The following is a 14,267-nucleotide window of genomic DNA, read 5'->3' as shown; positions in this document are numbered from 1 at the left end:
AGCCACACATCCAGGGAAGAAGCAGCAGTCTCTGTTCCATGACCCACAGTGTAAGGATAGATATGCATTCCATTACCTATTTGATCTTGGCCTATGTCTGATGTTCCTTGCTTTGTTTGGATACTGTCTTATCCTGCTTGTTTGGGGATCGATTTACTGAGGGAAAAGCTGATTGAAGTATTATACTTAACAAGTGCCCAATACAAGGAAAGCAGAGGCTCCGGGGAGGAAAGATAGGACTTGAATATTTAACAGAATAATTACCCTTTGAAGGTAATCAACTGCTACAAAGTGTAGCCACAAAAATGGTAGCTTCAGCAGGGTTCAGTGCTGATATTGCTTAGCAACAGAACAAGCAATTTTCTAAGCCAGTCTTCCCAGAACAACCTGGCATCAAAGACCCACCTGGTAGCTAGCTGTTGCAGAAATGGGCTGCTCAGGAACCAACAGTTTCTGCTTCAAACAGTAACAACGAGGAATTCCTTTGCCTTCCCTTCACTGCCATTGTGCAGTCCTACAAAAGTGTACTGTTCAAGCAGAGAGGACATTATGCTGTTGGAGAGTACCAGGAAGAGTTTGGCCATTACAGTTGCCCCTCCTAACTCATAGAATCGTAGAGTTGGAAGAGACCACAAGGGCCATCCAGACTGACTCCCTGCCATGCAGGAATTCCCAATCAGAGCATCCCCGACAGATGGCTATCCAGCCTCTGTTTAAAGACCTCTAAGGAAGGAGACTCCACAACATTCTGAGGGAGTGTGTTTCACTGTCAAATAGCCCTTACTGTCAAGACTCAAGAGGTTCCTCCTAATGTTGAGGTGGAATCTCTTTTCCTGCAGTTTGTATCCATTGTTCCATGTTCTAGTCTCTGGAGCAGCAGAAAACAAGCTTGCTCCCTCCTCAATATGACATCCCTTCAAATATTTAAACAGGGCTATCATATCACCTCTTAACCTTCTCTTCTCCAGGCTAAACATACCCAGCTCCCTAAGATGTTCCTCAAAGGGCACTCAAATATCCACATAGGGGAGACCCCATTCAAGCCTATAAGGCTTGAACATGTGTGAGCCTCCGTTTTGCGGTGTGTGTCTGGAATGGATCTCCCATGAAAATGGAGGGCCAACTGTATATATAAAATCAAGAGCTAATGAAATATTAACAGCAGAACTGTGACAGAGCTAAAAGATTGTGACAGCACTGGCAGGTGTTAATGCTGATAGAGGAAATCTCTAAGATTAGATTTAGGACTATTAGGAGTTTGTCTTTGTTTCTTATTATTGTTATGCTGATAATGAAGGATATACAAATGAATCTATTAAATTTTAATATTTGACATTCTATAATTTTTATATATATAAAGTGTGGGGGATATTATTCTTATGGTAATCAGATTGTTCTTTAGGGTGGAGTGCTGCTGCAGTTATTTTAACCTTATTTTTCTTGGACTGATTGTAAAGACCAGATTTTGGAATCTATTTATTCTTTTGGCATGAATAATAATTCAGTGATCTGCCAAATTTTCTTTTGGTAGGTTGTTTCTGTCACATTTGTTTCAGTCTTTGAGAAAGCTAATAACCAAGATGAGACTTTTCTATCCAGCTTCTCCATGTGCCATATTTATAATGTGCTTTGCAAGGTACAGGTAATGAGAATGATAAATATAAACAGATATTCATAAAACATGTGCATTTACGAGCTTTATGGAAAACTTTATCAGATTGCTTAAGTACATTTAAAAATGCATTCCACTTCCTGCACTGATTTTGTTCATGTGAATACATGTAATACTCTTTTATTTTGTAGGATGGTCGACTGCGAAAAAACGATCAGCTTATTGCAGTGAATGGGGAATCTCTGCTTGGAAAATCAAACCATGAAGCCATGGAGACCTTGAGACGTTCCATGTCTATGGAAGGCAACATTCGTGGAATGATTCAGCTAGTGGTTCTCAGGAGGCTGGATAGGCAGATGGAAGTGGTATAATTTTTTTTCTCCATTAATTTCTGAAAGTTATGTTCATCATTATTTAACTATTGTTGTGGGAAGGTGAACTGCTATTGTTTGCTATAGTTGGCATTGTTACTTTGTTCATTCTGAAGCTGCATTTGTAAACATTAGTTAATGGAGAAGTTCAGAAGATGCCTGTGCTGTGACTCCTACAAGACATGTCCTGGCATTCATGTCCATGAGCCTGCCATTGGCATCTACCTCCTGTAGTAGTAAATTAACAACATGAACAAAAAAGAAAAATAAGTCTTCCCTTCTTTGATGAATAATTACCTGGTATTTTTATTCACAAACCAGAGTCCTGTTAGTCCAGTGAAATGTTCAGTACCCTTCACAATTCTGCTTTTCAAATGAGGTTTTCCAACATCCAATTTTGCATCAAATCTCTACTTGTAACCCTATACCAAAAGCTTCCTTCCACTTGTATATCACTCAGAGGTATGAAATATGCACACACTTCTAGCACATGCCCTTTCAAGAATACCCAATGAGTTCTTGATTGAATAAAACTCATTTTGAACAGAAATTAATTTTTATAGGATGTGCTTGCAGTTCAATTCTAATTCCATTTGAGGCTGAAGACTATAGCAAAGAGGGCCATGACCCATTTTCCCCCATACCTGAACTACTTCCCTCCCTGCTGCATCCCAGCTTGGTATAGCAGGATATGTTTAAAAATCCATTATTTTTGTATTGGCTGGGACACTAATGGAACCTTTTCATGACAGCTCTGTTGCACTAACTGAATACTCTAATTAGGCAGCATACTGATCAGTTGTTCAGCTATTGATTCTGCTGTTTATCAAAGAGCTGGAAAAGCAAATCCCTCACCCTCACCCCCTGTTGCTGTTAATTTAAAGCTGCCTCTCCCACTAGGTACCTGTGTTTAGTAATAGCTTGCCCCTCTGTTTTAGTCCGAAATATATACAAGAACAGCAAATTGTAGTACAAAAGATACATATTAATTTGTAACAGCAATGGAGGTTTTGTTGAAAGTTGATGCTGAACTGTTTAATGCTGAACTGCATTCTCTTATTCATAAAGATAAGTTTGGTGTATTATTTAGATGGTAGTTTTATTACTGTTAAGTTGGATCCTACAGTAAAGTACTGCAGCGTGTGTGTCCCTTTTTTCCTAGAGCCACAAAGCACCAACTTGGAAGGACAAGGGCAAGAGGAAAGATGACTAAGACCAGGGTGGGTGGTTGACCATATGAATGGTGGAAGGAGTTTTGGAATGGGGCTTGTGCAGGCTGAGAATGAGAAAGGAGATGTGTTAAATTGGCTAAGAGTAATCCTTGAACAACAACAACAACAATAAAAATCTGCACAGGAAGATTGGAAAGAGAAACAGCTGAATTATAATACATCTACAACTCTAGTCCATCAACAGTGGGATGAACACAGGCAATGGTTTCCTGTCATACTACATGTATTATACTACATTAAACTGGTTAAATCTCCAGCCTCACAAAGCTTCTTTTAGCCAGTTTTAACATAATCTCTTTTCTGGTTTCCAGCCTGAACACATCACATTCCAAACCTCCCTTCACCATCCATGTGGTCATCCATCCATCCTGGTCTAGGCAACATTTTTCCTCCTGCATTTATCCCTCATATAACCATAATTAAAACTGAACCTGTTCCCTTATCACTATAACCACAAGTTTTGCATTTACAGTCTGATTATAAAGGCCCTTCCTGGGCACCAGTTCATTCCATGCAACTGAGGAAAAAGACCAGGGCTTCAAACAGACAGCCCAAAGGGACCGCTGTTGGGCTGCATTGGGGGTTTGGTATTCAGATGACGCACACTCTGAATGTGACTGGAAGAACCAGCCCAAAGAACTGGCCCACAAAGAAGTGGTAAAATATCACTCCATTTTGGCACCCAGTTTAGGACTGTGGCAGCAGCCCAGATTGAGCCCTCCAAGTCTACCAACGTTTATGCTACAGCTTCTTTCGCTCTCAAAGGTGCTCCATTTACATACTGGTGTGATATGAGTAGTATCTGAAGAGTGGGAAGGAGAAGAGATGACATTTCCCTTTATTTCTTTCCAGCTTGGTGGTTTATTCTTCTTGTTTTAATGTTGTTTTTAATGTTGTTTTTAACTGTACACCGCTATGATCTTGTATAAGGAATAGCGGTATATAAGAATAAACTATTATTATTATTATTTTGCTAACTCCCCCACTCCAGGATATGCACTATAAATTGTTGCAAGCCTTCCTCCTTTCTTTGCTTCCAACTTCTTTCAAAATGTCATTCCTTTTACAATGGAGGATCTATTATCTCCACTTGCAACTATAGAGCAAATGGACTATGTATTGGCTGATTTTGGAGCAGGTTGTGTGTGCACATGTAAGCCTAGCAATGTGAAGGCCTGGAAGCAAAGGAAAAATAAGGGGATTTTTTTCATTTACCATAATATATCAATATAGACATGTTGAGACAACTTGTTGAGAAATCAATAATCTCTAAAAGATTTCTCACCTCCAGTGCAAGAACAAGAAAAGTGCTCCCTCTCCCCCTCCTTCCTGTAGGTTTCTGCAGTTTATATAAGATGTAAACCCTGCACAGAAAAAAAGCCCAATTGATCAAAATGATGCAAACAACCCATCCAGTACTTCTGCTTTTAAACATACATGCAGCTAAGCAGCAGCAATAATAGTGTGCACTAAAACCATTTGTACAATTTCTTTAAAAGAAAACAGTCTTACAGGTGTGAGTCCTCTTGTTGAGATCATGCCAAAATCCGAACCAAGGGTTTACATCCCTCTACTTGACTGTATCCTCATTTCCTTCTGTATGTTTTATCCACCTCCTCCTAATCTTGGTTGTTTCCCTTACTATGCTGTTTCATTCTTGCATTAATGATGCTGAAAGATCTCTGGAGAAACCTCACTCTATAGTTTGTTGTGGATTTTTCAGGCTATGTGGCCATGTTCTGGAAGAATTTATTCCCGACGTTTTGCCTGCATCTGTGGCTGGCATCTTCAAGATGCCAGCCACAGATGCAGGTGAAACATCAGGTATAAATTCTTCCAGAACATGGCCACATAGCCCGAAAAACCCACAAAAAAACCATGGATGCCAGCCATGAAAGTGTTCGACTTCACAAATCTCACTCTGTTTGATTCTTTTTAGTTATGAATTTGTGGCTTCCTCTTGTTCATTCTTAATCTTTCTTTTCTGCTCTCACCCAGGCTGCATCTGCACTGCAAAAATAATCCAGTTTGACACCACATTAACTGCCATGACTCATGGAATTCTAATTCATAGCTATGGAATTCTGGGAATCACAGTTTGTTGTGACACCAGAGCTCTCAGACAGAGAAGGCTATACTTCTCACAAATCTACAGTTCCCAGAATTTCATAGAATTGATCCAGGGCAGTTAAAGCAGTGTCAAACTGGATTGTTTCTGCAGTGCAGATGCAGTCCCAGTTTTCTTTTCACCTTCAGTTTCAGTTTACTAATGGTTTCTCCTTTGCCCATTCCTTGCATTTCTACTTATTTCTGCCATGTCCATTGTACTAGATCTTCTTGCTCTTTTTCCTTGTTTCCTTTCATCTCTTACCACACATTTGTCCTTAAAACAGGGGCAGAGAAATTGTATCTCATATGCCAATCACCAGCCCCAAAGTTTGATTTCAAGGTGCCTCCCCCATTTTGGGGGGGAGGAGGGAGGTTTACCCCTCTAAATTTTATTTGCTCTTTTACTAAATTTTTACTAAAACGTTATTAAAAGTATTGACTTATTGTTTACTTCCTGGTTTGGTTTCTTATAGGCCAAAAACAGCTCAGAAGGCACTGAAGGTACATTGTGATTGGCTGTCCACTGTCTAAGCGGTGTTTTTTTTATCTTGAAAACATCATTATAGATATTTTTAAAAGTTAAAAAAAAGCCAAAGATAGAGAAGTATGACAAGGGTGTTAAAGCAGTTGAAGATACTTTGGGGGCCAATGTGCTGCCCCAAACCCTGGCAATTGTCCACAACTGAATCAAAACTTATTACTTGGCTTTCCATTTTCATAATTGATCCATATGTTTTCTCTCTCTCTTATTCTTGTCTTTAATCTTGCTGTTTGATATTATGCTTTCCTGTTTTAAACATGCTTCTTGCTTCTTCAAATCTTAAAAAAAAACCCTTCTGAGCAATTACCTTCTCTTGAACTACTGTCCTGCTTTTCTTTTCTTTACCTTACTTCATCTTCAAGTGCTTGAGAGGTTTTTCTGTTCTAAGTGCTTCATTTTTCTTTCTTCTTACTCTTGTTCTGGACTCTTTCTGGCTGGCTTTCAAACACTGCATTCTAGAAATTGTTTTGTGTGAAATCTCTGATCTTCTTATATATGCTAAGCAGCATGAGTTCTTTTCTAAACATGTCATTAAACCTTTGTCAGCTTTTGCTACAGTTCATAGATTTCTTCATGCCTTTGTCTGTTTCCTGTTTCTGATGCTTCCTAAATTGTATTTTTAAAAAATCTACCAACTCTACTAAAGCTCTTGTTCAGACCTTCTTGTGTTGACTACTTTAATGACTTGTTCATTGTCTTTTCTGTCTCTCAGTATAAACCCTATTATCTTTCTTGTCAACCTCTTCAGCACTCTGTTTTTCCATTCATAGGCAAAACATGCAACTCCACTATATGTTTCCCTTCACTGGCTTCTTCTGTTGTTTCACACCAAACTTCAGCTTCTTCTCTTGACTGATACACCTTTTTATGATGTTGGGCTTCCTTTATTTATCTTCATTGCTCTATATTTTACAGTAAGCTCTCCATATTCTTATATTTATTACTATTTTATTTTCTTATATCCTGCCTTTCTCCCAATATAGGGACTCAAGGCGCCATGGATACATATCCATGGATTCAAACATCCCTGGTTTGAAATTATTTAAAATATGTATACATTCTAAAAAACAAGATTTGCTTTTGACAATTTATATAAGAGCCACCATTCTACTATGCAACTCTATTTAATGGGACTTGAGTTACCACAAATTTTTCTGTCCATGGGAAATCCTGGAACCAAACCCCAGCAGTCTTGCACATAAAAGTCTTAAAAGGAAAAAAAAGCATGTAACAACCCACAAACTAATATTAAAAAATAATCAGATAGTTTTGTTGTACAAGATTCCTGTTTTCTCTGCAGTGGTGGGAAAACTGTGGAAATTATTTATCCTCATGTGCACGAATGTTGCAATAGTACTATCCCCAGTATATGTACGGAGAAGATGAAATCCAGTGCTACACAAAAGAATCGTTTGCTCATGGATCAGGAAGTTCCTCTGCCTCTTTTCATGAAGTCTTTAAAATCTCCCCAACCATTTTGAAGAAGAATTGGAAACAATGTAAGGAGTAGAAGGAACTGGCTTGCGTCCAGACCCCACTGAGTTTTGCTCCCTTTGAAATCCATGGAGCTTAAGTTAGGTCATGGCTAACTTCTCCCATTGATTTTGGCGGTACTTAGATTATGTCGACATTTGTTGGATTCCAGCCCATTATGAAAGAGTCCAAATTTTGTAATCATACCTCTAAAAATCAATTGCAAGTTTTTGTTCCTTGGAATATTTTGTTCAAGAATTTAGATATGTGAAACAGAGAGCTAGTTGACATTGTTTTTTGAATAGTTACAAATGAAGACAGTGTGGTTTTAATTGTTGTGGAAGTATGGGGGAGATAGCCAATTTTTTTTAACAGTAGCTCAGTTAATTAGTCCTTTAAAACTAATTCAGTCTAGTAAATTGTTTATTTCTACAAAGCAAATGTCAAAAGAAATTTGGAATGGTTATTGACGGGACAGAAAAAAAAACTTTTAAAAGCCAAAAAGCATTGAAACATGGGTTAAGGGTTTGCCATTTCCTTCCAAACCCATTCTGGTATGCATTCATTACAGCACATATGTGGCAGCCACTGAGAGAAGGGAACCAGCTGGCTGTCAAAAAATTACTGTTGGCACAGTTTTTCTTGTCTTGACAAGGCTACAAGCTGCCTTCACAGATGGAGTAATAATGGGAAGCCAGTTGTGGTCAGAAGAAACTCTATCGTGCATTCTGCCTTTGATGGGTATCATCTGGGGCTGTGCCGAGTATTCTCTAGTTTCTGTTTTCTGGCCCAAATACTATTTTACTTTGACTAGAAATAGAATAGAAATACTACAGTCCATTGTAGTTCCCCCTGGACTCTATTGCTTTTTCTTCCCTTTGTGATTCTTTTCTCTCTTGAATTAGGTGATCATAGCTAATCAGAAATCACTCACTGAGTAAGGTTATGCCACAATGTTACATAGTCTGTCAGATGGTGTTACGGAAAGCAAGAGAGTCAATTGGGATTAAGGAATGCCCACTCTCCCACCCCACAAAAATCAGGAAAGCATAAACTTGTTGCTGAAAACGTTTTGTGAGGTTATGTCCCCTCCTCTATTTCTAGCTCCATTCATAAGGCCTGCTGGATAGTCCCAACTAGAATAAATCCAATGAATCAATTGTTGAATCAACACACAGGTAAATCCCATTGATTCAATGGCCTGCATTAGTTGGGAATTGGCAATAGGTTTCAGGACATAGGGTGCAAAATAATTCTGGGAAGCAACTAATTGTGGCTCATCTCTGTGTTCACCATGGATGTGATTTTTATAGTGTCACTCAGAACAATAGTGCACAATGAATGGAATTGCACCATTCATTCTGATGGACATTCTCGGCCAGAAAAATGATGGCTACCAGGAGAACAGTTGCAATGAAAGAAGCAGTAGAGAAGATGGGTGAAAAAGGAAAGCCAATTTCTTCCATTTCCTACCTCCAGCATAACCTTCTCTGGTCTAAATTCAAGATGAAAACTAACAGCTCTGGTAGAACTGGAAGCAGTTTTGACACAAATGTGGAATGAACACTGTATAAATTATGCACAAATTGAGTGCTATTTGCAGTAGGAGAGGTGATATTTTAAGGAAGCATGAGGGCAAAGCAGATGAGGCAGAAGGAGCGGCCAGAAACCATTCCTACCCCAATTGGCCTGGGACTGCCACTGGACCGCAACAACCAGATGTCATGGTCCCAAATGTGGTGCCTACAGTTTTGGGCCACATTCAGTGGCTCTGGTGCAGCCTCTGAGCGATCCAGATCATGTGCACACCCCGCCCCGGATCTGCCCAATGGTAACCATCTGTTTGAGGTCTTGGTTAGTCAAATTGAATCTTAATCCAGATAAGACAAAGCTTTTTCTGGTCATCTTTGTTTCATCATTACTGTTGTTTGAGGCGGCGGTGGAGGAGGAGGAGGAGGAGGAGGAGGAGGAGGAGGAGGAGGATATATTATCTACTGAAAACCTCACCTAGTTACCTCAAGCTCTCCGTTCTGATGCCAAGCAGCTGTTCGCATGTGTGTCCCACTGTGCCACTTGGTGTGGCAGTAGTGAGTCTCTCACTTCTCAGATCAGAATGAGGCACATGGCTGGGCACCATATTTTGACCTCAGAGCTAGCAACTCATCACTGCCACTGGCACAGTGGGACACATTTTAAACAGCTACCTAGAGTTGGAATGGAGGGCTTTGGAACAAGCAAATTGAAAGTTAATCCAAATAAGATACAGTTTTAAGAGGGGTATACCCCAGTGTTGGTGCTGAATGGGCTGGACATCGGCTGGACTGTTCATGCCAGACTTGGGGGTTGGGCCCTGTGTCACTGGAACTCGCCACTGAGAGGGTCGGGGAGGCTGGTTTATTTGACCTATGCAGACAGTGCCCAATGCAGTACTAAATTTGCTTTCCTTTTCCTAGCAGACAGACACTTTTCACCAAGCAGACTTGATATCTAAGATATAATTTGATAAGTGCTGCCATCCCTTTTTTTGAAATGTTTTCTTATTTGAGGAGTTTGATGTTGTAATTATAACATGGTTATTTTCATATTATTTTATTGTTAATGATATGCATACTTTTTGTGAAAAAATGGAATATAAATTTAATAACTTAAGAAATGATTAAGTATTTTTACACCAGTAAAGTGTGGATTTGGTTTTCCTTTAGGAGCACACAGATCCTGTTGCACCATTTTCAAAACTGGACATTGACGGGAATGTTAATTTTTCAAGCATTCCAAGGTGTAGTGATGCTGCTATGCACTGTTTTGTCACATATTGCCCCCAGGAGAGGTTGAAAGGTGAGTGCTATGCATCCTACTTTAAGTTTTGCTTTTAACAACTTCTTCTTCTTTGTTGTTTTCAGGATCTCACATCAACTCAGAAGGCAGTTAATTAGAATAAGTGCAGAGTTTGTAAGACATGAAGATTTCAGGGAAGGTGGGAAAAGCTGACTCAGATCCCATGAATTAGATTCTTGGCAAACTTTCCTAGTTTAAGTGACAGTTCCTAGTTTGCTGCCCCAACACTTAACACTGGATATAAAACAGATTGCAGATGCCAATTGCAACTGTAGAGTTTGTTTCCTACAGGTCTTAAATGATTCCATTGTTCTTAAATACATATATATGGTTCTGATATAACACTTGTTTTTATTGTTTTATGGATGTATATTTAGTTCTTTGTTTCTAAATTGTATTTTGTGTCTATTACTGTTTATGGGAATAGAGGTATGTAAAAAAACTTAAAATTATTTAAATTGTAACAAAACTTTTAAACTATCTGAAAAAATAAATGAGTTTGTAGGCCACACTTATGCATAGTTAGATTAACTTTCTTCACTGTCCAGCTCTCACATAGTGATGGGAAATACAATGGTATGGACAATCCCAACTTTAGTGTTTGGTTGTATATCTGTGCACTTCAGGACCTTGTCTAGTTCCTTCAAAGTTCCCTATTACTTCCCCTCATTAGTAATAACTATTTAACTTTACATGTGGCTAGACACTTGTAGTACAGAGGAAGAGATCCAGGCATGGGATTTAAAACAAGTGAGCCAAATGAAACTCCCTGCATCCCCCACCATGGGCTGTGCTGACCAGGCCTATTGTTAGGGGCACTCCAGCAACATCTGAAAGGCTATATTTTGCTCTCCACAGTGTAACTTTGAAGGAAAGGAATCTATGTTGACATTAACTACAAATTATTGGCAAAAAATAAGACATTATACAGTGATCCTGTGCCATATGCAGGCTACATTTCTGTGTGGGAGAATCTAGTGAATGGTGCGTGCGCCCATGGTGTGCACCTCGCTGCATCGCATGCATGCACCCCATTATTTTCAATGGGGTGCAAGCATACCCGATTTTCCCCTTACACAGAGAAAGTGGGTCCGGAACGAACCCCACACATAAGGGAAGGGAGCACTGTATTGCTTGTTAGTAGTGCCTTATTTTTCAATTATCTCCCCAATAGAACTCTTTAACATATAGAAAGATTGGTGAAAATTTTTCAAAGTTTTAAGTGATGAAGAAACAATACTTGTTACTACTAAAACACACACACACACAACCTGAGCATGAATGTTGTTGCAGTTATAATGATGAAAGGCAACATCCCTGGACATTGTTGCTAAGAGCAACAACAGCAAAAAGCAGGAAACAATACGTTATTTCCAAAATGTGAAAGAGATTATCAGTCAACCTCAGCTTTGCCATATGGGTTACTGTAGCAGGGATGCTGAGGTTGTGGGAAACCCACCGTGATTCACAACAAACCTGGGCAGCAGAAGGGTGCTTTTTAATGTATGTATTAGGTGAAGCTAACCTTTCTAGATGTATGAATGAGCTGATATGTAATGCAGGCAGGCTTAAGCCTTCAGAGGACAATATTGTTTTGTTAATCTGAATACTGTTTTATACTTAATAAAGCTGTGCTTACTAATATGTGGTGGCCTGAGTGATGGAGGAACACACAGAAGTGGAGATCAAACCCCGCAGGGAAACAGGTCCTGCAAGAGGTACCTCACCTAAGAGAGGACAGTTGGGAAGTAAACAAGGTTTTCCATTCCTACTGTACAAAAAGATTAAGGGTGGTTTAAAGGACTCCCAGTTACCCCTGGCCTGAGAACGAGCCACTTGGTAAAATAATTCTGTCAAAGAAAAATCAACAGTTTCTGCCATGCTGTGTTGGTATAAGTGTTTTTTTTCTTAGCAGAAATCCTCATTGCTTGAACCTTGCCTGAATAGCTCTTCCACACTGAAGAAATAAAGGAGATTGACACAACTTTAAATGTCGTGGCTCCATCCTGTGGAATCCTGGGATTTGTAGTTTGGTGAGGCATTCAGCCTGGTCTGTCAGAGAGTTCTGGTGCTTCACCAAACTACAAATCCCATAGGGAAGAGAAATGATAAAGTGGCATCAAAACTGCTTTATTTCTATGGATACACTCCTTGTGGAAAAGCATTGTGTGAGACCTCACAGAGTACTCCCTGTTTTTGGCATGTTGTTTACAGAAGGTGGTGGGGGAGAAGAGTAATGACCTCCCATTTCTCATTCCCCCCATCATCTTCCTTTGCCACCTCTCACGTTTTCTCTTAGGGTCCTCCAATCCTTAGGAGCAGGTTTTCAGGAGGCTGCAGCTGGGAGGGAAATTGGTATCAGTTGTATATTCTCGCCTCTGCTGTGTGATTGACACAAAGCTTGGGAAATGAGTTACAGTACAAGAAATATAGTTCCCTGTAGCGAGTTACCTGGGTGGGAGAGAGGGGGAGCAATGAAGATTTAATGAAGTTGCATTTCAAAAGTAATATGATGAGTGAGAATGAAATTACTCAAATGAAGCTGTGAGGTTACATTTTCTAGTCACTTTTAAAAGACATTTTTAATGACTGGATTTTCTACATAAATTTTTATGACATTATTTTATCAGACAACAGTGCTCTTTTAAAAAGAAAAATGATAGGGGATGGGGAGCAGTACAATGAGCACAGCAGTAATTCAAAAATAGAGTGAGTAACCACAATAAATTATAGTGGGCCCATCGTATTGGCAGGCGTGCCATTTGCAGATAGAAAGTTCCACAGATTGTCCCGCCCCACATTAGCCAATGGCGGCCCACACCCATTGACATGCTGACACAGGTACATGCGCACACATCGCTGCCCACTGACTAATATAGACTTGAGTGCCCACTGTTTTTTCCATTTGTGAGGTGGAGGGACAGAACCAAACCCTTGCGAATGGAAAGCGCCCCTTATTTATCAAATACATAAAGTAATAAGAATGAATTACTTTTAAAAAGTAACTTTTGAAGTTCTGGAATTTCAGATAGATCACAGAAGATTTTTGATTCCCAATTATTTAATTTGATAACAACTTCTGCATATGTATTTATTTCTGTGTTTACTTATTTTAGCTAGCAAAGAAAACATGGGGTGGTGAAACAGAAATTTATATTTTTGTATGTATATTGAAAGAACTTTGAGCTCATTTTTGGTGCTGAGTATACATTGCTGGGCTGAGATGCACTCAATGATGCCCTCTGACTTACTTTTACCTATATCTCTTCCCATTTTAATTTAAATGACATAAGAGTCTTTTTGGGGGGTATGCTGTATATTTATCTCTATTATTTTTAAAATGTATTTTCAACTGTTTTAAATATTTTATAAGGCTTGTTTATTTTTTAAAGAAAGCCTTTATACTATGCATTGCTTTAACTGCACTGCATTTTGTTTTAATGTACACTGTAAGTGGTAGCAGGTCTCATATTGGGGGAAAGATGGGACACACATTTAAAAAGTGCATGGTGCTCCATGGATGCACCAAGAGAAGCTATACAAACCATATACTTTCCATCCTGGTTTGTTTATTGTGCTGTCGAGACTGGCAGGAGCTAGAATTCTGGCTTGTTTCTCCTTTGACAAATCAGAGAAATAATTCATTGTTTGATGTCGAGTTATTTCTTTTACTTGTAAGGGGAAAGACAAATTGCAAATAGAATGTCTTGATAAGCAAATAACAGATGGAAGATTCCTTTAACCATTTTTCTTGTACTTATCATGACATCCCAATCATTCCCAGTTGTTTAACAAGTAAAGTGGGAGAAGCTGAAATTCTCAATACAAAATTTAAATGTTTCTGCAGAGCTTAGGAGCAGAAACCACTATGCGAAGATTTAAAGTTTTAATCATTTTAAAACAATCTCAATGAAATTATTCTATCACATAAGTCTTCAGTTGTCTCTTCTTGTTCTTTATTTTGTAAGGTGCTTAGAGTATCAAATGCTACTGGTATTTTTAAGTGTTAGCAGATACTAACCTATGTGTTGATGATGGGGGGGAAGTAATTTTGTTTCCTGTTTTCACTGTTTGATAGATGCTAAACAACAGAA

The 14,267-nt window shown here is 39.0% G+C and overlaps 1 protein-coding gene across 2 annotated transcripts in view; it reads left to right on the top strand.

Annotated features, from left to right (window-relative positions):
- PARD3B (par-3 family cell polarity regulator beta) overlaps window positions 1–14,267 on the top strand; it is a 574,817-nt gene that overhangs the window by 241,804 nt on the left and 318,746 nt on the right. For both annotated transcript variants that reach the window (XM_089519344.1, XM_089519343.1), the window contains exons 12-13: window positions 1,804–1,977; window positions 10,041–10,173. In XM_089519344.1, coding sequence (XP_089375470.1) covers window positions 1,804–1,977; window positions 10,041–10,173 — 307 coding nt within the window. The remainder of the gene's footprint in view (window positions 1–1,803; window positions 1,978–10,040; window positions 10,174–14,267) is intronic.

The sequence above is a fragment of the Sceloporus occidentalis genome, unplaced genomic scaffold (genome assembly GCF_023333645.1).
Source record: "Sceloporus occidentalis isolate IW3139 unplaced genomic scaffold, rSceOcc1.0.p SCAF_4, whole genome shotgun sequence".
Classification (NCBI taxonomy): domain Eukaryota; kingdom Metazoa; phylum Chordata; class Lepidosauria; order Squamata; family Phrynosomatidae; genus Sceloporus; species Sceloporus occidentalis.
This window is presented reverse-complemented; position numbering and strand designations above follow the sequence as displayed.